Raw genomic sequence first — 26,236 nt, 5'->3', positions numbered from 1 at the left:
CTCTCGATAATTAGTGAGCTAAAACAAGGGAAGGACGCAATTTGACATTAATTTAACAATTGAATGTTTTTAGTTCCGATATGATATTCCGCGTTGTTGTTGCACTTTTATCGAGACGAGTGTTTATTGAAACATATTCGATTTTAGGTGGGCGGAGTAGATTGACCAATTTTCTTTTACTTCCAGGTTTACCATATGATTTAAATAATTTTTAAGTTGGTAGCTGTACTCTGTAAATTTCCTATCTTACTGTACAGTTTTTTATGGGTTTAACGCACATGTACGTTTGTTATCGTTTATTGTATTTATCATATTTATTGTGTTTTTTTATAATGTTTATAACGTTCATCGCACGCATCATACTCAGCACACAGATCATATCCAATATGTTCATTGTATTCATTAGAATCACTATATTCATCATATCAATCACATTTATCACATTCATCATGTTCATCATATTCACCATATTCATCATATTAATCATATTCATCATATTCATTATGTTCATCATGTTCATCATGTTCATCATGTTCATCATGTTCATCATGTTCATCATGTTCATCATGTTCATCATGTTCATCATGTTCATCATGTTCATCATATTCATTATGTTTATCATGTTTATCATGTTCATCATGTTCATCATGTTCATCATGTTCATCATGTTCATCATATTCATTATGTTTATCATGTTTATCATGTTCATCATGTTCATCATGTTCATCATGTTCATCATGTTCATCATATTCATTATGTTTATCATGTTTATCATGTTCATCATGTTCATCATGTTCATCATGTTCATCATGTTCATCATGTTCATCATGTTCATCATGTTCATCATGTTCATCATGTTCATCATATTCATTATGTTTATCATGTTCATCATGTTCATCATGTTCATCATGTTCATCATGTTCGTCATGTTCATCATGTTCATCATATTCATCATGTTCATCATATTCATTATGTTCATCGTGTTCATCATGTTCATCATGTTCATCATGTTCATCATGTTCATCATGTTCATCATGTTCATCATGTTCATCATGTTCATCATGTTCATCATGTTCATCATATTAATCATATTCATCATATTCATTATGTTCATCATGTTCATCATGTTCATCATGTTCATCATGTTCATCATGTTCATCATGTTCATCATGTTCATCATGTTCATCATGTTCATCATGTTCATCATATTCATTATGTTTATCATGTTTATCATGTTCATCATGTTCATCATGTTCATCATGTTCATCATGTTCATCATATTCATTATGTTTATCATGTTTATCATGTTCATCATGTTCATCATGTTCATCATGTTCATCATGTTCATCATATTCATTATGTTTATCATGTTTATCATGTTCATCATGTTCATCATGTTCATCATGTTCATCATGTTCATCATGTTCATCATGTTCATCATGTTCATCATGTTCATCATATTCATTATGTTTATCATGTTCATCATGTTCATCATGTTCATCATGTTCATCATGTTCGTCATGTTCATCATGTTCATCATATTCATCATGTTCATCATATTCATTATGTTCATCATGTTTATCATGTTTATCATGTTCATCATGTTCATCATATTAATCATATTCATCACATTCATCACATTCATCACATCAGTCAAACTCATCATATTCGTCATATTAATCAAATTCATCATATCCTATTTTACGCTATGTATCTACCCTAATTTACCATCAATATCGATTTCATCAATTCGAACCTAACCATCGATTCGAACAAATTTATTCGCAAAATTGTAACGTACAACACGAATATCGAATCCCCTCCTCGTTCGCGTCAAAAACCTCGATATTTTAACTTGAATGACTATCAGTCGACACGCGACAGAAAGAAAAACGCTTACTAGCCTCGATAATGATTTTTTGCCCGTAATATTTTTATTTTTTTTTTCTTACGGTGAATCGGTCGTTTCGCAGAATCGAAGATACATAGGCATTACATGGGAATTCTGAAAGTTTGCATGTAATCGGTACACGGAACTAGCATTCGAGCGTAACTAGTTTACCAGTTTCATCATTCATGTATTACTCGCTATTTTATCGAGCACGTGCAAGAAAAGGGAACTCATGCGTTACAGTTAATCGAGAGACACGCTTACTATGTTGTAATTTTGGATCGGTAGCAATTTTCATTCATGTTCTGCACGTAACGTGAACGATATACCGTGTTGGATAAATGATTATTTTTTTAGTACACTTAAATAATTCAATGTACTAATTTTAATACATTGAAATAATATCAAATTAATTATATAGGGAGTTCTTGTAGGGAGTAGGATGACAACTAGAATATATTAACGAATTTTTCAATGTTTAATATGAAGTATACAGAACGGTCATTTAACTGTACTATCTGTTAATTGTAAACTGTCTGTTGAACAAAATATTTTAATAAAAAAATGTTCTACTTGATTTATTAAATTTTTTTTCTTATCGAGAGATGAGTGTATTGTAATAGTTATTTCTGTAACGTACGACGTGATTTATGTGAGATAAATATCCACAGCCCTATCATCGCCTTCTCTAATTATTCTATGGTTAGTAAGCATTAACAGGCAAAGATAATAGACTACCATTCAGTAACCAGACAGTGATAATAATTTACTTCAAACTTTGCTGATAACTCAAGCAGCTACAAAATCAAATTTTCGCAAATCTTTTTATAATATTTCAAATAAAAGATAATACAAAACGGGATAAGAATTTGTCACGCGATATGATTTAAATACAACATTGCATTTCGTCATTCAAATTCTCGTTTCATGGAATTCATTATGATAGTTTTTCCATTACTTTTTGAATAACAACGAACCAGTTTCCTGAATCGATTAAGAATCTAGAATATGGTATATTAAATTCTTGTCTCAAGATACAACAAAATTCCACAGAAATGGAGTAAACTTTTGACCACGCTGAAGAGTATCTGAATAATAATTTATAATTAAAGCGAACATTTGATGACAGCAGTGTACATGTGTGTCTACGTGTACATGTAGATTGGTTAAAATTTGACCTCGATCGGTTGTCGTCATTTCGGCTAATCTTAAATACAATACATATACATAGTCAAAGTGTGTTTGAACGTGGATAAATCTTTGTTTGAGTTTCTTGTGTTAGTGATCGAAATTCGCAATTGCGATTTGCATGACACAAAGAAAATGCCACGCTAATATATCACTGGTTCGAGGACGTATTAGAATCTAGAATCATTTAGAGACATAAAGTTTCAAATTTTTTTAATTTCCATATTCGCAAATTAGTCCATTTTGCAAATTTTCACATTCTCAAAGTTTATATATTTAATTCCTCAAATTTTTATTTAAATTCTTAAATACTTTCATACCCCAAATTTTTACATTCCAAGTCTTCACATTCTTAAGCTACACATTCAATTTCCCAAATTTTCAATTCTCTAAGTTTCTGATTTCTAGATTTTCCAATATCTCTACATTTCCCAAAGTTCCTCCTTGCACAAACTTGCACATAATCCAAATTTCCATGTTAAAAATTTCCCAAATTGCTAAATTGTCAAACATCCGATATAAATTTCTCCAACCTCTCAAATCTTCCAAATTCTCAACATGTTTTAATATTAAGTCTGCATTCCTAACTTCTGGTATCTGCAAGTAATACATATACAGTTATACATAGCAAGTATGTATAAAGTCCCCCAAAGTTGCAGAACTCAGTTTCGATTAAACATTCGCGAAACAATTGCTTCGAGCACCCTAATCGAAGTGTCATGAAACGCGTCACGGTGGACGCTGATCTACCCCATCACAAAACACAAAACAATGCGAAGAGAAAATAAAGTGTTTGGTCAAACATAGTAAAACGATGGTCTCATGGTTCGTTTCGTAACCCAGGTTTAAAGATACACCCTGTCACACCCGGTCGTTCGGTAAAGAAATCGGTTTTACGTAGACGGCTACGATACAGATAAAACGACGCTAGCGACACGCTAATCAAAATCGAAGATTGTGCAATTTTTTGGAGGCCCGTTCATTCGGGACGAACGTATCGACGAGATATTTAACTGCGCAGTTATTAAACATTGCGAAATACAGCCACCCACGCGGCTTGTGTGTGCGTATTTATGAAATAATTTCATATCACGCTTCGCGTTAGTGATACAGATGCTTGATACCGTCACTTTTTCTCATTCTTGCAAATTTTCAACCGATTCGGATCGTCGTTGCGATTCAACGTTGATACTTGACTTACTAGTCACGTTTCTGGACTCGTTCAGAACTTTGGCTGGTTCAGGATTTACAATCGAATTAGGACCACTATAAATTTTCAACGTTTTACACGTTTTTGGTAAAATTGAAAGGTCTGTTCAAATTGTACTTACGTGATTTATTAGCTAGTAACATAATACGCAACTACTATACATGATATTATTAACACATGTGAATATCTTATATGTCCTTCGCCTTGGTCACAGCTTATGGCATGCTAAGTATACATTAATCAAATGCTTTATATCTTCATTATTTTCCCAAATACATGTAATTCTTTTCAAGTTAGATAATGTGATTGGAGAGTTGTAAACTAGTTTTCTGAGTAGATAGACATTTTCTACAGCATTCAAATTTCACCTGACGCGAAATTTCACCCACACAATTTGATTGTTATCGATAGTAACGAATCGCTATGTATATACGTGGTCCTAACTTGATGGCTAGTGTATATAATATTCTTCAGGACATGATATCTTTTCTTAAATAAAACATAATTTGTACCGCAGTGTGTGCACATCGTTATTGAAATTTATGTATCTATTTTTAACTCGAAATAGTGGATCACCTAAACTGTAATTAGGGACACTTTTCTGTGGGAAAGTTCCGAGTTCGTAATGGACGATTGTTCGCATTTACCTGGCTCGTTCACCTGGAAAAATTGTGAAGACCAGTCTCGCAATAATGTTTCTTTCTCTTCGTAACGATTTGCCATAGAAGGGTAGCGTTCTGACAATAAGAGACGGAGGGAGAGACGTTTGATCACTGAACTGGAACTTGGGAATAGAAAGGAAGGTATCAATGAAGATTTCCAACGCGATTAATTCTTTGATTCTTTATTGGCCAAATATCGTAATTCAACTCGAGTATCAGACTTCTAACTGTAAGTTTGGGTAATTGAACTAAATCGTGGACTCTGCAGTTGTAACTCCATTTTTATAGTTAGTTATTATACTTAGTTCATGTATTATAAGAAACGCAAGCTGATAGATAAATGCTTTATTACAATTTAGAACCCGACATGAGTTGTTGTGGACAATGACGAAGTGGTTCAAAGATAACTACATTTTGTTTACATAAATACGAATCTATCCATATATTATTAAAGTAAAAATAAATCAGTAAAATATATTCTTTCTAGAAAAATCAACACATGATATTAACAAGAACTTCGTTTTCTGTATTATATTAGTCTAAGCTTTCTCTTTGATACATTTACCAATGTTGAAAATAAAAACTAAACTATCTTAAACTACTTACCGTATTAATTAAATATAATTATCAACTAGTTCTCTTTTTAATGTTAACTTTAATAATCTTACATTTTTTCGAAAAGTCTGTATAATTACGATCAAGTTTCCTCGGAGCATCTAATTCGAACCGCATCTCCGTCAGTAGTATGAATTGTGTTTAGTCAGACCCCGTTTCATTTGTTTTCTCAGAGACCCAGAGAAAACTTTCCATGTCACAAATCAATCGCTATACAACTATCTCAGAATTTTGACAGATAAGTTTCTACATTTACCGACAGTATGGAATTAATTCGTTTATAATTTCTGTAGAGGGAGCTCTCAGATGCTTTCGATTTTGGTCTTTAGATTTTAATAGTAAAATTGCAATACTTGATAAATACCAGCTTTTAAGTACCATCGAAATTAACATTCGAGCACTGCGAAGTCTTGTAATATTATCAAGAGAAGTCTTGTAATAACAATGGAATAAAATATTATGTAAAAATTGGAAGTTTGAAAATTTGATATTGACGTTAGGTAAATTAAAAAGTGACAAACAATTGGGAAGTGAGAGTAAGGTCAAAAGATACACATAACGATATATAGCTGATTATTGTTTTTTATTGCATTTAAATAAATAAAATAGTTCGCGCACAATCGCGATAGATTAAGTGATATCAATCTCGGACGCATCGTTCGTTACACATCGAAGTCGCAACATTTGCGACAGTGTCTTTTAATACTTTGTCCGACGTCTGTTACGATTCAATAAATAAATAAATAAATAACTTATAGAAAAAAGAAAAAAATAATACGCGAGGAAACAACGGGACAGTCGATTGCCACAAACGGCATAATTAACGCGAACAGTTCCGTTGATGTTGTTAACGTTAATTAATACTCGGAAATCCCTATTTCTTCATTTTTATGTTGCTAATAATTTAACGCAACGATAAATGCTATATCAGTACGAAACAATAAATAAAACGCCTCTTAACGAGCTAAAAAAAAACGCGTTGCTTGTGTGTTAAGCAAACGTCCGAAAACAAGCAGCGGTCTCGAGACTGTACGAAATCTTATTTACTTGGACGGTAAAAGAAATCAATGAAAATATTGTTGGTACGTCATTAATAACGTACGAAAGAAACAGAAGATCGTTCGTGTGCTAATGCGTAAAATATGAAAAGTTCTTTCTTCTATCGATAAATGTATACGACCGTGTTTTCGTCGTTTCACAGCCACTTGTCTTTCTTCGAATATGAATTTTTTTCTTCTGTTTCTTCGAATGCAATCTCGGAATCGCTACATCGAATGGATAGACAAAAAGGCAAAGTATTCGTGAACGTAAAGCAATCGATTTTCTATCTTGTGCGTTCGATTTATTAACACTTGGACGGTGCAAAATGGCAGGCAGATTAAGTGCCCGTTGGAAAACTCACATTATGAAATACTGTACTGTGATGAAAAATTACTGATTCAAGCAGATTTCATTCAAATTTAGAAATTTGCTATCTTCAAAATTTTATACATTTAGAAATCTGATAATTTTCGAATTTATGTATTTAAAATTAATCGGTTATGTGAATTATATTACCGTCAAAGTGTCAATCATTAAAGATAGATTTTCTTTTTGCTCACGTTAATGTTGGCCGCCACAGTACTGTGAATTTGATTTTGTCAGATAAGAAAAAATAGTTCAATACAAATCACACTGGTTTGAAATGTCAAATTGAAATGTTACATTAAGAAATTCGATTTTAATGTAACATTTCAATATATAACAAATTTGGAATGTTAAAAATTCGTAAAATTTGTAAATATAGAAGTTTCAAATCTTTCAAGTTATAGCGGTCAACTTATTATAATTATACAAATTTTAAGTTGGAACGATTTAGTGGCAATCAACGTGTTCAACCCTTTGCACTCGATGGTTCTCGTACAGAGACATTAATTCTTTCTGTACTATACTCTCCCAACAAATTGATAATAATTAATATTTATTTTAATATAATTTTCAAACATATTGATAAAAAATACCATAAGGTGAAAAAAGTATGTTTTAAAAATTCTCTATAGATTATTGCATGAGTGTACACCGAATAAAATTGTGAAAGTGGTAATTTACATAACATAGTCTTTTATCCGTAATTGCAAAGAATCTCCACGAGTCATATTTTATCATTTCGATTGATCAAAATGATCAAAAATTATTCAGATCGAACGACTTTAGAAGCACCCTGTACTATCCTTGTATTTCAAACAACATCGAGTGCAAAGTAAAAATGCAACATACAATAGCAAACATTACCTGAGAATCGATTTCGAACGATTCTCTTTCACCGCGAAGTTCGTTATAAAAATGAACGCAATCGAGATGAGCGCAGTCTACGATCAATAAATAATAAATAAAGCTACCTACATAAATAAATTACTAAACAAGAAAAAAACGACACACGTACACAAAATAAAACTGGGAAAGAATCCACGCGCGGTCGGGAACGAAACCTCATGAAATGGCGGGTATTTCGAATGTTCGAAAGAAGAACACGTTTCAGACGTGATTTGTTTTCGGACATTCTTCGTATCCTTGGACTATCTTCGACGGGGGCACTCGTTCTCTTTCCTCTTCCGTTCCGTAGTTAAATTACTTAGTATCCTAATAGTGTAAGTTTTGTTTAAAGAGTTTAAGCTCGGACGGAGGACGGTCCGTAATACTGTTCAGGCTGCTTATAGAGTCAAGAGATCCTATTGTATTTTCTTCTTATTTTTTTTTGTGATTTTCTCTCGTGTTTCTTCGTTCTTGTAAGCGTTTCTTGGTCTCTCGACTCTGTCTTCGTGTTCGTCCTGTGATTTAGGACGATACTTAGTGCCTCGCGATTATATGTACCGATATTCGTCGCTGTCTTCCCGCCGGCCCTCTTTCATCTTCTGCAATTATAAATAAAATTATCCTGATTAAGACAAGTTGTTTAGAACATATATAGGTTGGTATATGAAATATTGTATTTCAGTATGACGTTCATACTGGATAAATAATAATTTCATATTTTTCATAATTAAACTATAATATTATATATACATGTACGAGTATCGAGCATTTAGAAATATCAACGACTATCTCGGAATATCTAGGGGTTTGTACAAACCCTTGTACAAGACAATTGTGCGTAGGATTGTTCATGTATGTCTAAGGATATATACTTATATTACTTTTGTAAAAGCTTCATTTTTATATTGTATTTATTTAAGGAATATTAGTAAATACATGCCTTTATTTAACTAAATATGTATAAGTAAGATGTTTAGCTAAATACCTATTTTTCAATATTATTAGTGTTTGAAGGAAATTACGAGAAATAATACGACGATAAAATCGCACTGAAACTGCAAATGAATTGCGTGATCGTATCGTGTAGGAAAATTGCACGTTCGACGTAAAGTGTACGAGAGACTAGGCGCGTGCCATCGATTCGTTTCTTTCCTCTCTCGGTCAATTATCATAGCAGATTGCATTCGCAATTAACTGGCGTTAGAAAAAGTAACGAGATCCGGATTGCGGTTTACGTACCGATAACATGAATTACGCGACTAAATAACTCGCTCATAAATTACCCCGTGACTCGTGCCGTGACGTTTACATAATTGCGTGGAAAAATGATTTACACGATAACGGTTTCATCACATTAATCACTGCAACGTTCAGTTAGCAATGTTGCGATCGGGAAGAACGTGAAATGCGAGGAAATATAGTTCAGATTCAAATCACGGTTAATAACATTTTCTACTATTAATGTAACTTTTGTTTTGGTCAATTTCGGTTTTTAAAAATAACTAAATAATTTCGTGATCGTCGTTTTTAATAGTTTTGGTTTTCATATTTAGTTATAAATCTTTATATCTTTAGTTATAAAATTTTACCGTTTTTACTGAAATTATTCACTTCGAATAAAAATGTTAAAAGCTTACCAATGGCAAGGAAAGAATCTTCTCGTCGTCGAGTAGCTCAGGATTGTTCGCAACCATTCGTAGGATGCGCTGCAAGGTTTCGAGACGATTATTCGTGGCGGATCTTCGTCTGCGACCTCTGCAACAGAGAGAACAAAAACATTATTTTAAAATATCCATCAAAAAATAAACGAATAAATAATCTTTTGCTACTTCTTTTTCAGAATTTTCCATTTTAAAAGTCTGTAAATTAAAAGATATCTAATCTTCTGTATACTCGAATTCACGCTTTCTTAATTACTGCTAAAGCGATCATTATCGCCTTCTCCTCAAAATGTTAAAAATAATTCAGATCGCGATCGTTAACACTAATCGCGTGACTTGTGGACAAAAATAGCTAAACACGACGAAACGTTAAGTGGCCAAAAAAAGATATATTACTGGAAGATTACAGGTTCAATGTGTAGGCAAATCGACTAATTTCTTTCTTTCTATTCAACACTTCTCCCTTTCAATCTTTCTGTCGTTTTATCTCACTTCGAGCAGAACTAGTTGCGAACACGCATGTCACACGTGTCGAAAGTGTAAAGGAAAAGATGACACGTGCCAATGTGAAATAACCGGCGATCGTGTAATCCATCCTCGTAAAAATTATTTAGTCGTTATTGTCGGAAAAAGAAGGAAAATCTTAGAAATTATATAAACCATGACTGTTGTTGGAATTGGTAATGCGTTTCATTGAAAAGTTTCCTTGGACTTTTGTAAATCCCCTCGTTTTGTGAGGAGGATGGGGAAATTAGGTTATGTAAGGTTATTATAAGGTGTGTGGGAACTTGATATTTAAAGAGAGATACGAAGCAATACCGTGATGCAATGTTATAATATAATTCTTAAATTAGTAAATTTAATTTTTCCAAACTTTTAGGTTATCAAATTTAAGAATTCAGAAATTTATAAATCTTCATATTCTCAAGTCTTTAATGTTAAATTCCCAAGTCATCTAATCCATAAATTTCCAAGTTTCTAATACTTCAAAACTTCTGAATCACCAAATCTCTAAATCTGCAAATTTCTGAATCCCTAAATTTCTAAGTCATCGAATCCCTAACACCCTACCTAAAAAATTTCCAAATTCGCATTTTCTTAAACTTTCAACCCCTCAAATTACCAAAAGAGTTTCAAACCCCAAATATCTAAATCCCAAATTTCTAAATTCTTCAATTCCCTAATCTCCAAGTACCTAAATCCTCAAATAGTCAGAAAATATAGGTAATGCAAAAATGCTACTGCATCTCCAATTAACACGAACCATGATCGATCGTTCCGTTTAGTTTATCGCGTCATCGATCGCGAAACATGAAGCGTACGTTTTACATCGAAATCGCAAGCCACGTACGTATGTAACGATGCAGATTGAATAATGTATCGTGGCGACAATGATGGTTCACGTAGAAAGACGAAGGGAAAATACATCGTACACGAAGAAGGTACGCTAATGGATCCTCTAACCGGGTTATCTCTTCGAATGTTCTTTGAATAAATTTGTATTCAACTCGCTGGGAAATTCAGTGAAATCCAAACGACCTTTTCGCGCGCCTTCATTTTCTTCCATTGACGTTTGTCCCTTCCAGATGAGATTAATACACGGTATGTAAACGAGCGGACTGCAGATGGATTCTCTTAGCTTTTTACTTTCGAGTCACATTCTTTCGAGGGACAATGAAACGTCAAGTTGTCGTTACATTGGTCTTTCATGATGGACCAACGTAAACGAATGAAACGATTTCGCGATTCGATGAGACGTCCAAGCACGAGTGTAAATTATTTCTTAACGAACATTTGTTCTAAAACGTTTATTTATTCTAAATCGTTTGTAAGGATATAATTTGTATCCTATAATGTCTGTATCCGATGAGGAATTCTAATATTATTCGTCTTTGACGGAATTTATTAAATTAATTGACAAAGAGCTCTTTTAACGAGAAATACACGTTTAATAAACATCGATAGACAATCAATAAAATTTTCGTTTATGAGGACTGAACATTTCTAAATTTAGCCAACATCGCAAAACTTTTCCAAACGATTTGATCCTCGATAAAGTTGATTGCGCATTCCGATTTAACCTGTAAACGGAACACAATGATTAACGAGCTATAAAAAACAATTTAATCTATCTGTACTACATTTCGTTGCCGTGTGATATAATAACTTTATCGCTACTCGGAAATCTCTGCTACAAAACATCTGACATGTTCAGACCTAGATCCCTATATTCCTAGATCTTTAGATCTCTGGATCTTTTTATCTCTACATAGCCTCGAAGATCTCTAGTCAACGATAAAGCTGAACTGCAACTTGATTACGAAACTGATAAACAGATGCGTATTTTGGTTTCAATAATTTATCAGCTGACTAATTATTCCGAGTGGGTTAATTAGGATTCTGTTTACACGTTCAGGAGTGAGAAAACACAGAAAATTACTGTGTTAGTTATATCTGCCCTTTTTTGTCATTCAAGTAAATGGTTTTTCCCCGAAAGTTAATGACGTTTTAAATAACACTTTGTACACGTTAAAATTTCACCGCCATTTGCCAGGCGTTAATAGGCTATTTTTTCTCGTTTCGAGATACGTGACCACTTCGACCTCCTTCATCGTGAGTTTCTGTCCTCGTTCGAGGGGTGGATCACCCTCCTCCAAGCTCCCGAAGATGAGACGTGGAAGCAACAAGTTGAATTTCAATGTTTGGCGCGTCACATTTGCCCTTCCTCTGACGCGAATTGCGCACGAGCACGTGCGAGGAAAATATTCCGTGGAAACTCGAGGAAAATTGAAAAACCCGCGTGCCAGAAATAGACGGTGTTAACCAGGTGACGTGTACCCTTGCGAAGATTCCTGAACTCGGAATCTGCTTGGTTGCACTACCAGAATAACTTTTTTTTTTTAAATAGATCTTTATTTTCGTACGTAACGATGATGCAATAGACCGATATCTTTCTTCTGTCTATAGCAATCAGCTATCTCTCTGGTTTTTTCTTTCTTTCTTTCTTTGTTACTCCTTTTTGTTCGTAGAGGAAGTATTCGGCGCCTTCTGACTCATGCGAACGCGAGTTCGTGCTATATGCCATTCATTTTTCTCCGAAAAATCGGCACAATCACGTTGAACTTGAATGGTAATCGTTACATAAAGCCTAGTTGTAGACTACCGCGTTAAAGGTTATCGTAGGCCGATTTAAAAGAAGCACGTACATTACCGGTCAAAAGTAACAATCTTATACAACTTACATTTCTCGATATTATTCGCGTTAAATAATTGTCAGCATTTTATAACAATGATCGCATCGTTCGAGATCCGATAACAATGCAATTGTTTGAATTAGGAGGAACAAAAGACCTTAGACTCAGAGATTATAGTAATCGATATCTATGAATGGATTAATACCATATTATTACTTTACTATTATTTTCTATACCGTTATACTATCATTCTAGTATACTATCCTACTAATTCATAAAGTCTATAATAGTATAGTTCATTATTTCATTATACACTTATCTGTATCATTTTATTCCAATACATTACTATTCCACTTTTATATACCATTATGTCATCGTCCCACTGTAATAAGTATTCCATCACATTAAACTACTGTTAATATTCTACGATTACACTACTATACTTTACTACTATGCTATTTCAATTATTTTGCTATTACCTCACACAACTATACTACTATTTAACTTTTTCATTATGCATATCACTATAGTACTATTCCGCTTACTATACAACTTTACCACTATACTCTAAGTTCGAAATTAAACATTAATTGTATGAATTTCCGTTTATGCATACGAAAAGCACACGCGTCTTTTGAACTTGAATTAAATCTAATTTAACAAGATCGCTCATTTGGTGACTTCTGGCGACATCTCTCGGAATGTACAAAATGCTTCTGCACATTTCCTACTAAATAAACAATTCGTTTATTTTGTGCAAGTTTCATATATTATTTCAGTAAATGATTTCGGAAAATATATGATCATTTTTCACAGACTATTAACAGAACACCTATATTGCAGACCTTTATAAGTTTACAAAGATTTTCCTAATATAGCTGTCTAACATTCTACCTCAAAAATATGAAGTTTCAACAAATTTGATTAAAAATGTCAATTCAATTTATTATGTAATTGTAAATGTAAAAATTGAAAGAAAGAAAAATAAGCGGACTTCAATCGGTTACGATAATGACGCTTTTGTTCTCGTCATATCCGAAGTCGAATGAGATTAAAAAGCGCGCGACTGATAGGTCGTTTATCTGAACGTTTTATAGCGGGAAGAAGTATTAATATAATTCGGCCACGCTCCGTTTCGATAACAATAAATCAACTGTTTGATAAGGGTCAGCGTTTCGCGGTGCACATTATGTAACAGCTTACTTACATCTTATCTGGATCCAGTACACCGAATGCAATGGGAACCGTCACTACTTTTCCTCTCACGTTTTCTAATCCCATAAGCGTCTCTAGTTCGGCGAGCCTTTGATCCGATACTCGTCTTTGTCTGCTGCAAAAACAATAGAATGTTGCATATTTAGTTTAAGATAATCAAGAAATAAAAATGGGAGATAGGTGAAAAACTTGTTTAATATTCTTAGGTTGGCATTGTTTTTTGGTAGATATCTTATTAGATTTCAATATTTCCATATTTCTGAATTAGTGGTTTTAGATTCTTTATATTTCTATAAATTCAGATTTCTATATTTTGGGTTTCTATATACTCCTATTGTATTTTCAAAATATCTATATTTTTGCAATTGTTCTTAGATCCCTAGGTCCTCCAGATTCTCATATTTCCTAGGTCCTCCTTGGAGATTTGTATATTTTCTAGACGCCTATGTTTAGAAATCTCTACACCCCTATATCCTTATATTCAGACTCTTATATTTTCTCAGTACCCGCATCTAGATCTCTATATTTCCGAAATCTGTATATCCCTGTATCTCTATACTCCCAAGTTCTTACATTTCCTAGATCTCTATATTCTTTAGAACCCTGTATGGTCATCATCAAGTGTTACTATCATATCATATCATCTACATATAATCTCTATATTCCTCAGCTATACATTATATGTATATCTCTTAGACCCCCATATCCCTCAGCTCTAAAATTTCAATATCCTCAGATCCTCAAACCCCCAGATCCCCACATTTTTCTAAATTCCATAATTTCCTAGTTCTCCATACCTTCAAGATACCAATGTCCTTATCATCCTACATTTCCAGATTTCGTATCTTATAGATTTTTATAATTTTCTAGACTTTCATATCATACTGTACACACACTCACTCGAGTTTGTTCATTACGAACAATATTAATCACGTCTGACAGTATCTCGAGTTAATTATAGACATCTAGTCTGTAAATACGTCCGCATTACAAAGATAAAGGTGTTCCTAGTCTCTGAATTCCCCGGCTTTTTTACAATTATCTGATACGTAGACGCAATCATTGATTAAGATAATTGCAGGAAAAAACGTCGTATTACGAGTATGTACCTGTGTGTAATATTATTATCATTACTATTATTTTACAGTAATATATACTATCATTATTACTATTCAGTTTTTGTATTTTTACTCGAGATCATTGCTATTTTAGTTTAATTTGCTATAATATTGAATATATGATTACATTGCTTGTATAACAGATTTAATATTTAAGTATTAAAAATTGTTTTAGATGAATGTCCAAAAATTTAGAACCTTCTCATGCAATATGAAACAGGAATTTCTCAGATTTTCTGAAGTTTCGAAATTTTCAAATTATAGATTTTCGAAGTTCTCAAAATTTCTCAGTCACAAACATGAAAGTTTCAAATTTCCAAATATCCAAGTTAAATGCTCAACGACAAATTAAACACGCATTGCATTTCGTTCCACTCCACAATTCAATCGCATCTCTTTCTACTCAACGCTATACCAACATTATCAAAATATCGTTAAGTAATAAGACATCGATAATACACCAATCGATAATCATATTGCTACGATCACCGATAAAATGCGAAACAAATCACGTTATCGCGCAACGCGATAAATCGCGTATCAAAATGAAGATAAACGTTCGCTGAAAATCACGTTTTTCTGGGAAATTTGCGTCGAGGGAGTTGCGAAGAAGAAGAAGGAGAAGAAGATACACAGATAGAACAAGAAGAGATTATTGCAGCTGGTTTCGCAGTGCCAAACGCGTAACGATGACTTGCACTAGCGTGACGTGTAATTACATCAGTGAGCAAACTTTCACAGGAACAGCACGTAAGTCCATACGAGTGGAACGTCGTGAAATCGATGTCGCAAATCATTCCCATGAGGATCGCCCGCGGTGTTTTGCTCGAAAGGAAACTTACTAATTGGCCGCTGGGTCGTTGTACTACGCTGATATCGTTTTTCAGACTTCTACAGCCTGTTGTGAATTCAAAATTCACGCGTCGACCGTTCTGTTCTGGATAAACCATATACAACTTTGTCAATTTTCTTCTTGTTACTGCTTGTCTTTTTAACCTATTAATATTTCACTAGTTTTTCCCTCGATACGATGCCTGTATACTTGCATATCTTTTTACCTAGGTGGTCATCGAATTTACATGTGCAATTAACACGTTTGGAGCTAACGCCATGCATATGCAATGTAATACCTTCGAGTTATCTTGCAATAGTGGGGCCTTTATTTTTGTACTTTTTTGGACTTTGGGACTGTGGATTTTGGGATTTTAGGATTTTGAGATTTTGGGATTTGAAACTCGAAATTTTGGAATTCGGAAATTTGGAATTTGGAATTTTGGAATTCGGAAATTTGGAATTGGGAATTTTGGAATTCTGAAATTTGGAATTGGGAATTTTGGAACTCGGAAATTTGGAATTGAGAATTTTTGAATTCGGAAATGTAGAATTGGGAATTTTGGAACTCGAAAATTTGGAATTGAGAATTTTTGAATTCGGAAATGTAGAATTGGGAATTTTGGAACTCGGAAATTTGGAATTGGGAATTTTGAAATTTGCAATTTTGGAATTCGGAAATGTGGAATTAGGAATTTTGGAATTTGCAATTTTGGAATTCGGAAATGCGGAATTGGAAATTTTGGAATTCGAAAATGCGGAATTGGGAATTTTGAAATTTGCAATTTTGGAATTCGGAAATGTGGAATTAGGAATTTTGGAATTTGCAATTTTGGAACTCGGAATTTTGGAATTCGGAAATTTGGAATTGGGAATTTTGGAATTTGCAATTTTGGAATTCGGAAATGCGGAATTGGATATTTGGAATTCGAAAATGCGGAATTGGGAATTTTGGAATTTGCAATTTTGGAATTCGGAATTTTGGAATTCGGAAATTTGGAATTGGGAATTTTGGAATTCGGAAATGTGGAATTGGGAATTTTGGAATTTGCAATTTTAGAACTCGGAATTTTGGAACTCGGAAATTTGGAATTGGGAATTTTGGAATTTTGGAAAACATTAGTTACCAATGAATTAAATAATCTCGAACAAAATTCTAGGATGAAATATGGTTAGATTAAACGAGAACCAAAGACATGTGTCAATGTATCAAATTTACGATGACGCTATATCCGAACGAAAAGCGAAACCATAGTGTCACGTCGATTCAACAGGCTGCTATAAAGTAGAATCTCCTCCGTAGGGGATGAATCAACGGGGGTTTCGATTAAGGCTATCTATTTTCTTCTTTTTTTTTACTTCCATAGAGATTCCGATGGACGTCGATAACGATGTCGACGAACAGATAACTGATAACTTTGTTCTACATGTACTTCCCACATGTTGAAGGATTAGCATGTCGATTACACAGAGAAAATTAATGGCCAACGACAAACACGGTATTATCCGGTGTAACTTGCAATATCCACCCCACGTTTCCGTTCCTCTGGTATCTTTCTCGTGCATATGAATTTCGTTTTATCGCCACGAAGTTTATCGCTTAGGCTAGGACCTTTTATACTTTTTAAATTATTTTATTATCACGATGTTTTTCAAATTATTCAAATTCTGAAATTACTACAATTTCAAATTTTGCAAATTCTAAAATTTTTCAAGGGTCTAAATATTTTAAATTCTTCACACTCTTAAATTTTTGAATTCCTCAAATTTCTCAGTTTTCAAATTTTCCAAATTCTCAAATTTCTTAATTTTTCAAATTTTTAAAATTTTTCCAAATCTTTCCAAATTCTTTAAATTTCTCTAATTTCTTAAATTCCGCAGTATTCATAGATTTCCAACTTCTCTACTCTTCTCAGGTGCCCCAAATCCGCTATAATCCCTAGATTCCCTAGATCCCTTCGATAACCAGACTAGCTTCAATTTCCTAAAGTTTGAAAATTCCCCAACTTCACCAAATTTTCGAAAACTACTTTTCCAAACTTCTAAACTTCCAAGTTTTTAAAATTTAAATTTAAAAATTTTACATACATCATCCACTTACTATTATTTCCCCTAAGGCTACTGTTTTCCACTAAACTATTTGGACACCTCAGACTTCCATGCCAATTACGACATAGTCAGCATGACGAAAATTGTCGCGACACGCGACATCTCGATAAAAAATTGATAAAATTAATCGATCCGATAATCCTCATTTGGTGACATTTACCTGAGGTAAATATCGCTCTAGGGTTTTCCCCTGATCACAAGAAAGAATGTTTTTCCACCAACAGTGCATATTCGACAGTTACGCAGCTTCTTATTTTCTTAAACTTATAATTAATTTTCTTTGTGCATTCGGTAAATGAGTTCAAAACGCAAGTTTAATGATACAAGATTTTTTGCACGAAAAAAATATCGAGTCATCGTGAAACCGTTTTCCGATAAGAAACTATAAAACTTTTAATAATTTTGTAATTAATCTTGGAAGACGATGCTTTTATCTTTTTCTTAATGCGATAATCTCAGGTGGTAAACATTATTTTGTAATTACATATGGTGTGTGATATTAAAAAAGAAATAAATAATAGTTATTGTTAACTGCTTTAAAATAATTTGTTATTAATTATCTCAGAACGATTTGTCTTTGTTTATCTGAGATTTCTTGAAAATGCAAATAATCGAGATCTTTGCCTGTCTTTCGAAACAAATACAAATTTTGCAGTAACAAACGTAAAAATTGTGAAATATTGTTTTGCAAAACGGACGATTAAGGTTATCGATTCCATGAATGATCGTAGTAAACAAATTCCAGCTTCATATCGGTGCAACAATCAGATCAATGATGAATCATTGTACATTGTTTAAAGAATAAGATAAAATGATGCAATGGAGCCTTCGAAGATTGAGAAAACATTAGCGTTGCTCAGAAATATACTATCAAGTAATTGCACTTCGAAACTTTTAGATGCATCAAATAGTTCCTTTGAGAAAGAGCAGCATCTTCTAAAAATTGTTAAATTTTAATAGAAGGTCCTTTGAGGATATTTATTAAAAATGAAAAAAAAGATCCTTGATATTTATTTGCTTGATTATGCGACAAGTGTGCAAGAGTATGTCTATATCAATTTATCGAAGCATTTCAAAACTTTTGCTGAACATATGTTTCGAATACATTAATGAATATATGAGTACATACTCATATTTTAAAATTAACAGGCTAATGCATATAAAATAAACATTTATGTTATATAGAAAATTGGATGAGTTACATGTACGTGACTCTGGTGACGTACGTGTTAATGCATATCTTATATATACATGTAGCATACATAAATTTTTTAGATCTCCTTTTTCAATTTAAAAAATTTTCTGATATAAACATTTCTACAACAGTTACCTACAAAAAATGGCAAAATTTTGAAAAAATTATAGAAGTACCATTTTTAATTCTTCTCGGTTTAGATCAAGGTTTGCTCTTTTATTCACCAAAGATTTACAAAATGTTTTGGAATTACTTTAAACCTCCGCAAAATGACTAGTCTCCAAAGTGCAATTACTTGGATTCAAGATGCAATTATACCTATGATATATTAAATGATCTCTGCACAGTAGAGATCTATAGATTACATAGTTTGTACGATTTGTACTTTACAAGCTTCGAAGTAATAAATCTTAGAAAGTAATAACCGTAAAGATGTGAAAAGTCAAACATAGAAATTACGAAGATCTCAAACATAATCCTCCAGAAAGAAATTCAAGAGATCATGCACAAGAATCTCTTCGGTCATGTGTACGATTTAATTTTCCAGGATGAGCCTTACCTAAGCAAAGAGGGTGGCGGTCTCGCGTGAGTCGTCGGCATCCAGATCAGGTCCAGGACACACAACACCATCAACGTGGCAAACAAACTTCTCACTCCCGTGAAGCTCCTCATGTTTCTTGCGACGTGAAACGTGATCGAAGATGGACCGAAAGAAATCAACTTTTCCCTCCGTGCGAAATCCGAAGGTAAATAATAAAACACTTTCGCGGTTCAACACTTAGCTCGGTCCGCAACCGACTCGCACTCGAAGAACTTAACCGTTAGTGTCATGTATCGTTCGCAATAATATGTCTTGTCGTGATCGGGTTTCTGTTCCTTTTTGTCGATCAGTGGCTGGTTGGCCCTATCCTTGTCGCTTTTGTCTCTTGGTGAACTGTAGCGTGGCTTGGTTCGCTTCGAGCATATATACTCACGAAGGAGAGTGCCGCCTCCACCTCCCCACTCGGCGCGTGGCCCATGCCCCACTCGTACCGGATCCTCCCTCACTTTTATCTCTTTCCTAGACTTCGACCCTTTTCCTTCGATTCGATCACACCTGAAGGTTTCGCAGCTTTTTGATAAGATACCTGCGCCGGACAGCTCATCCGAGTCGACATCCCACTGACTCTCCTCTGCGACTCTGATGCAACAGGCAACTCGCGAACCGCTATCAGAAACCAGATTATTTCACTGGATCTTGGAGCCACAGTGACTCACGCTTTTTCGATCTTGGGAATAGAAGTGTGACTACTGATATCGTTATCGATTGATATCGATAAGATTTTGTTGAGATCGCACAGATTGAAGTTAACGATCCCTGATTTTTGTACAAGTTCTACATTTTTTGCATTTCTCACTTTTTGCGGATTCTTAATATCTCGAATCGTTAGAGTCAAATTTTTTTATTGTTAAAGGACAAATTTCAGAATCGCTATATTTTCATATTTCTAAATTTCCCCAAATTACCTCTCCCAATTTAAGTTTCTAAATTTTCAAATTTCCTTGCTTGCAAATTCCTAATTTTGAATTGTTCAAATTTCTAAATGTCGAAGTTCCTCCCCAGTGATATAATATCAACTTGTCTGTACTCATTGCCTAGTTCCAATTGTGTAATTGCTCTTATGTCAATTGGTATCATGAACTTGAATATGTTACATCAGTCTGATATCAATAACATAATAACGTAAACATAAAATAGATGCAATATTGTTCACACGAAGTGTCGATATGGCTATCATATTTGAAGGTCCATGTGTGCTGTCCAAGCTCTCTAAATTTGATATACTCAAAATGCAGAAAATTACAGAAATTACAGAATGCTATTATCTTTATTCGACAGTTTTACAAATTTTAATAACCATATTACTAAGCGTTTCAAATGAAAGACCAACTCTCAACTGACAGAAATAACGCAAACGTCATAAAATTCATAGATGACATTTATTTACTTTTACGTGTATAGCACTCTTCCAAAGATCAGTCTAATAATGCTAACATTAGCTAAGTCAAATATTAGCTTATCAATAAATTTATTAGCAAAAATTATTGTAATGACAAATTATTTAAGGTCAAGTTTACGTCAGTTCAAAAAATCGAACAAAGCTACCGAGACAAACCTTGTGAACCTAATTCAGTTACATGATTTAAAGATGTTTAATTTTGCACCTGTACCACTCATCGATTGATCTTAAAATGTGCCTTATTCTTTTTCTCATCAATAGAATGCAAGAATTGTTATATAACAGCCTATTGGTCAGCGTAGATCAAAAATGAAATGCAAGAAGAACGACCCAAGGCACAGAACGAGGTCATCATCGAGCTGAATCCATCCAACGGAAATCTTCCATGAATTCTGTCGGTGTCGGAACGAAAACGTGCCACTAGAACTTGCCATCACGTACATGGTCGGCAGAGAACACGACGATCGACACGTAGAAGCACGATCCTCCGAAAAATTTGGGCCGATTTCGCGACGTCACGCGGATGCATCGTGATCGTCGATGGACGCCGAGGATCCAAGCGTGATTCACGGATCGTTCAACCCGAGAAAAGCGGAGTTAGAGACAGGCTGAACCGGTTAGGATTTCCTTCGAGAATGTCGGGGAAATTTTTCGACAGGGGACTTTTCGATGAGACTGAATCGATACAAACGGAAAGCTACTTCATTGGAATGAATGCAATCGTTAACAGGAAGATTAATAGCAATTGTATAACGCATCTATTATTGAAGATATAAAAAACTAGTAACTTCGCATTCCGGTTCTGAATAGAAAATATTTCTTTGTATGTACAGAACAAATGGTACCATGTGTCATGCTAGTTTAACATTTCTTTGGAACACTATCTACGATTCTCGTTACGCTTTCCACGCCAGAAAATGGCCACTGTATCAATCACGGGTTAACGCGAAAAAGACTGCAGGTGTTAAATATGTAATTTGTGATATGCGATATGCAATGTCACGTATCCGTGATTAATATTCTTATCTTTATTTACTTTAAACGTAAATTGAAAATCAATACTATTTCAACGTATCTTTTATTAGATATAAAAAAGAGTATGACATTTTAAGAACTATAAATTTCGTAGAATGTATGTTCGTCAAAGTGGTAATTAATAGAAGATGTTAATTAGTACGATGTAACTTGCAACTGAATACGTATACATGTATGTAAGAAAGGAACGTGTACGTCTTCGGATACTGGTTACGTCGCACTAATTAACAGATGAAGAATACCGAAGCAATAATTACCACAGGGATATTGTAGCAATTAACCTTAACTCAACTTCCATTATTTTTAGGTATAATTCTTTATTTGTTTCTTTGAGAATTTGATATTTTTAATTCTTTAGAGACTCAAATTTCCAAATTCCTAAATTTTCAAATTCTGAAACCCCAAATTTCTAAATTCCTAAATTTTGAAATCCCAAATTCTTAAGTTTCCAAACTTTGAAACTACTAATTCCCAAACTACTAAATTTTGAAACCCCAAATTCCAAATTTTGAAATTTCTAAATTCCCAAATTTTGAAATCCCGAATTCCTAAATTCCCAAATTTTGAAACCCCGAATTCCTATATTTTCAAATTTCTAAATTCCCAAATTTTGAAACACCGAATTCCTGAATTTCCAAATTCGTAAACTACCAAATATTGAAACCCCAAATTCCTAAATTTCCAAATTCGTAACCTACCAAATATTGAAACCCCGAATTCCTATATTTCCAAATCCCTAAATTCCCAAATTTTGAAACCCCAAATTCCTAAATTTCCAAATTCGTAAACCACCAAATATTGAAACCCCAAATTTCCAAATTTTGAAATTCCTAAATTCCCAAATTCTGAAACCCCAAATTTTTAAACATCAAATTTCTAAATTAGCAAATTTCTAACGTCTCATACTTCCAAACTTTTTAACACCCGAAACCTAGTACCCGGATTCGAAGATTTCCAAATACGCATCGAAATATTCCTTCCTGGAAATATCCTTCGAAACGATTAAGTATACGAGATTCAGGGGGTTTCCTATCTCATAAATCATCCTCGTACCATTCCACACAAGTCTGTTTCTCGCAATCATACGCTTTTCAATCATGTCTGATTGATGACGAGCGATCAACGAATGTAAGACACGTTTTTTTGAATACCTTATTTGATCCAAGGAAACTTCCGGCAATTAATTCGCATCATTATGCTTTTTTGTCGATGCAGAATCGATCTCTCTGACACTTTTCCATTCGATGAACTTATAATTAGCTATGTTTCTCGACTACTTTTTAACCTTTTCAGTTATTAAGTTTTGAATAAAAAGACCATAGAACAAAATATCTTTTTTCGACCTAAGGTATCAATGGGTTGCAACAAACGGAAAATGCCACTGATCTAAAATAAATTTTTCAGTCCTGATTATTATGTTTGTTATTCGAAGTGTCTCTTCAATTACGGAACAAATCCGATTTGAAAGGATTAAACAAATCTTGGTAATTAGGGTGAATGTACTCAGCGACCATATTTCCATTACAGACCATATTGTTTCTTTCATTTCATTAATATATTATTTCTATTTTCGATCTTCGTGATTTATTCGATTTAATCGATCGATTTAATCAAACACGACCTAAATTCCAAATTCAAAAATTTTCAAATTCCTAAACTCCAAAATTTTTAAACCCCAAATTCCTAAATTCTAAAATTCTTAAATTTTCTAATTCCCAAATTCCCAAACACAAAAATTTTCAAATTCCTAATTTCCCAAATTTTTAAAACCCCAAATTTCGAAATTTTCAAATTCCCAAATTTCCAAATTTTGAAACCCCAAATCCCTAAATTCCCAAATTTTGAAACCCCAAATTTCTAAATCCCAAATTCCTAAATTCCCAAATTTTTAAATCCCAAATTCCCAAATTCCCAAAGTCCCAAATTCTCAAATTCCCAAATTCCCAAATTCCCAAATTCCCAAATTCCCAAATTCCCAAATTCCCAAATTCCCAAATTCCCAAATTCCCAAATTCCCAAATTCCCAAATTCCCAAATTCCCAAATTCCCAAATCCCTAAATTCCCAAATTTTGAAACCCCAAATTTCTAAATCTCAAATTCCCAAATTCCCAAATTCACAAATTCCCAAATTCCCAAATTCCCAAATCCCTAAATTCCCAAATTTTGAAACCCCAAATTTCTAAATCTCAAATTCCCAAATTCCCAAATTCACAAATTCCCAAATTCCCAAATTCCCAAATCCCTAAATTCCCAAATTTTGAAACCCCAAATTTCTAAATCCCAAATTCCCAAATTCCCAAATTCTCAAATTCCCAAATTCCCAAATTCCCAAATTCCCAAATTCCCAAATTCCCAAATGCCCAAATTCCCAAATTCCTAAATTCCTAAATTTTTAAACCCCAAATTCCTAAATTCCGACTGACCGTGTCATGTCTACCTGTCTCAGGTACGAATGAATCCTCCGCGTCTCGTATACGTATAATCCAATGTACATATATGTATATCGCGGTTTAGATGTTCGAAACAAAATTTTTGAGGTAGGTTATTTTCGACCGTTTCCCGCCCACCAAACTCAAAGATCGCAGATTGCAAGAGGATGATACACGATCACCTTCGGAGTTTGTTAGCAAAATTTTTACCGAACCAGATGTAAACAGACAGGAAGGTTTGACGAAGTATGCCTGCAGTATTGTGGCTGAGCGGGTAAACAATGAAACCGTATTTGGTAAGGTTGCCTGGCTTTACCGGGGAAAAATCGGAGATTAAAAAAGTGTTAGGTTCGTACTTCTTGGATCTTTTGCTTGGTGTTTCCGTGAGGAAAATACTGCTTTATCGTTTTCATAAATTTGTTATTTATTTATGCTGTTATTTTACTGTTTCATTATTTTAGCAGTTTACTATTTTGTAATTTTACTATTTTATTAATTTTATTGTGCAAATTTTAACTATGCTCTTGTTTACTGTTTGACTACTTTAGTAATCTGCTATTTTACTATTTTGTAGTTTTACTATTCTGTTAATTCTATTATACAATATTCTACTATATCATTTACTACTTTGTTACTACTTTGTTGTTTTACTACTCCACTGTCCTATTGCACTATAATTTTGCTATTTAACAATTTTCAGTATGTTCTAAGTTTCACTAATTGTCCTTATTACACTATAATTTTGCTACTTAACAATTTGTAGTATATTCTAAGTTTTACTAACTGTTCTATTGTTTCACTATTTACTACTTTGTTATTTTACTACTAATTTATGCTCTCTGCACTAAAAACTCAGAATAACTATAATTTAGACTAAAATTGACCTTCGATTTTTAGTTTACGATTTACCCGTACGATTACAATCGCCTTTGGAAAACCCATTCAGTCACGATTTGTTATTTCAACTGACACTTTTATATTTAAGAATCCGCTAATTATTGTTCCTTTGAATAATTTTCAGTCAGCAAACAAACGTCAGCGTTGCAAAACAACCGTAAAAATTATTCCAACGAAACGCATTGCTTGAGTGTACGGAGTGAAGCGGGTACTCAACGACAGCGCATGAATGGAAAGTACCTGTTCGAACGATGACTGGAAATATTTCTAAAAATAGTCGACCGTAATAGCGCTACTAATACGCTGTAATAAATTTAAAACAACGGGTTTTTACAATTGGAAAAAAGTGGCGGTAACTTCGCAGACGTCTCTGAAATAATTATCACCGAGATAATGCGCAGGCATGATTCATTACAATATCTACCGTACGTGACAATGTAAATACAAATTAAATTTATTATTTTACAGATTTATATCAATGCTTTTTCTTTAATTGCATTGTACGTGCGCAATATCGTGAGTGTTCAATGCAAATAAAATTTATATTTTTTAAAGTAGAACATTCTACTGTTATTATTTGGATAAATAACGTTGGTGTAATAAAATATGTAGAAGAGAGAAGAAACATTAACTTGTAGCGTTCTCTTCAGAAGTTACAACGAATTAAATAAGTATAATTTAAATAAGACTAAT

General features: G+C 33.5%; 1 protein-coding gene and 1 long non-coding RNA gene across 2 annotated transcripts; one reads left to right on the top strand and one right to left on the bottom strand.

Annotated features, from left to right (window-relative positions):
• Positions 1–6,130: 6,130 nt before the first annotated feature.
• Positions 6,131–19,875, bottom strand: LOC105661771 (uncharacterized). Its single transcript, XM_012279185.2, has 4 exons — positions 19,741–19,875; positions 13,921–14,043; positions 9,496–9,613; positions 6,131–8,457 (listed from the first exon to the last, which is right to left on the bottom strand). The coding sequence occupies exons 1-4, from the start codon at positions 19,851–19,853 to the stop codon at positions 8,407–8,409; spliced, it is 405 nt and encodes a 134-aa protein (XP_012134575.1). The 5' UTR covers positions 19,854–19,875; the 3' UTR covers positions 6,131–8,406.
• LOC143264276 (uncharacterized) lies at positions 15,338–22,557 on the top strand. Its single transcript, XR_013037882.1, has 3 exons — positions 15,338–15,796; positions 19,729–19,927; positions 21,443–22,557. It is a non-coding gene; the product is annotated as an uncharacterized LOC143264276 (long non-coding RNA).
• The last annotated feature ends 3,679 nt before the right edge of the window (positions 22,558–26,236 follow it).

Source organism: Megachile rotundata, chromosome 1 (genome assembly GCF_050947335.1).
Source record: "Megachile rotundata isolate GNS110a chromosome 1, iyMegRotu1, whole genome shotgun sequence".
In the NCBI taxonomy this organism is placed as follows: domain Eukaryota; kingdom Metazoa; phylum Arthropoda; class Insecta; order Hymenoptera; family Megachilidae; genus Megachile; species Megachile rotundata.
The sequence above is the reverse complement of the archived record's forward strand: the minus strand, read 5'-3'. Positions and strand labels throughout refer to the sequence as shown.

Coding starts and splice junctions, on each gene's coding strand:
- LOC105661771 (XM_012279185.2), bottom strand. CDS start 19,853: ATGAGGAGCTTCACGGGAGTGAGAAGTTTGTTTGCCACGTTGATGGTG. Junction 9,614..13,920: donor GTACTGGATCCAGATAAGAT/GTAAGTAAGCTG, acceptor TCTCTGTTGCAG/AGGTCGCAGACGAAGATCCG. Junction 8,458..9,495: donor AGATTCTTTCCTTGCCATTG/GTAAGCTTTTAA, acceptor TTATAATTGCAG/AAGATGAAAGAGGGCCGGCG.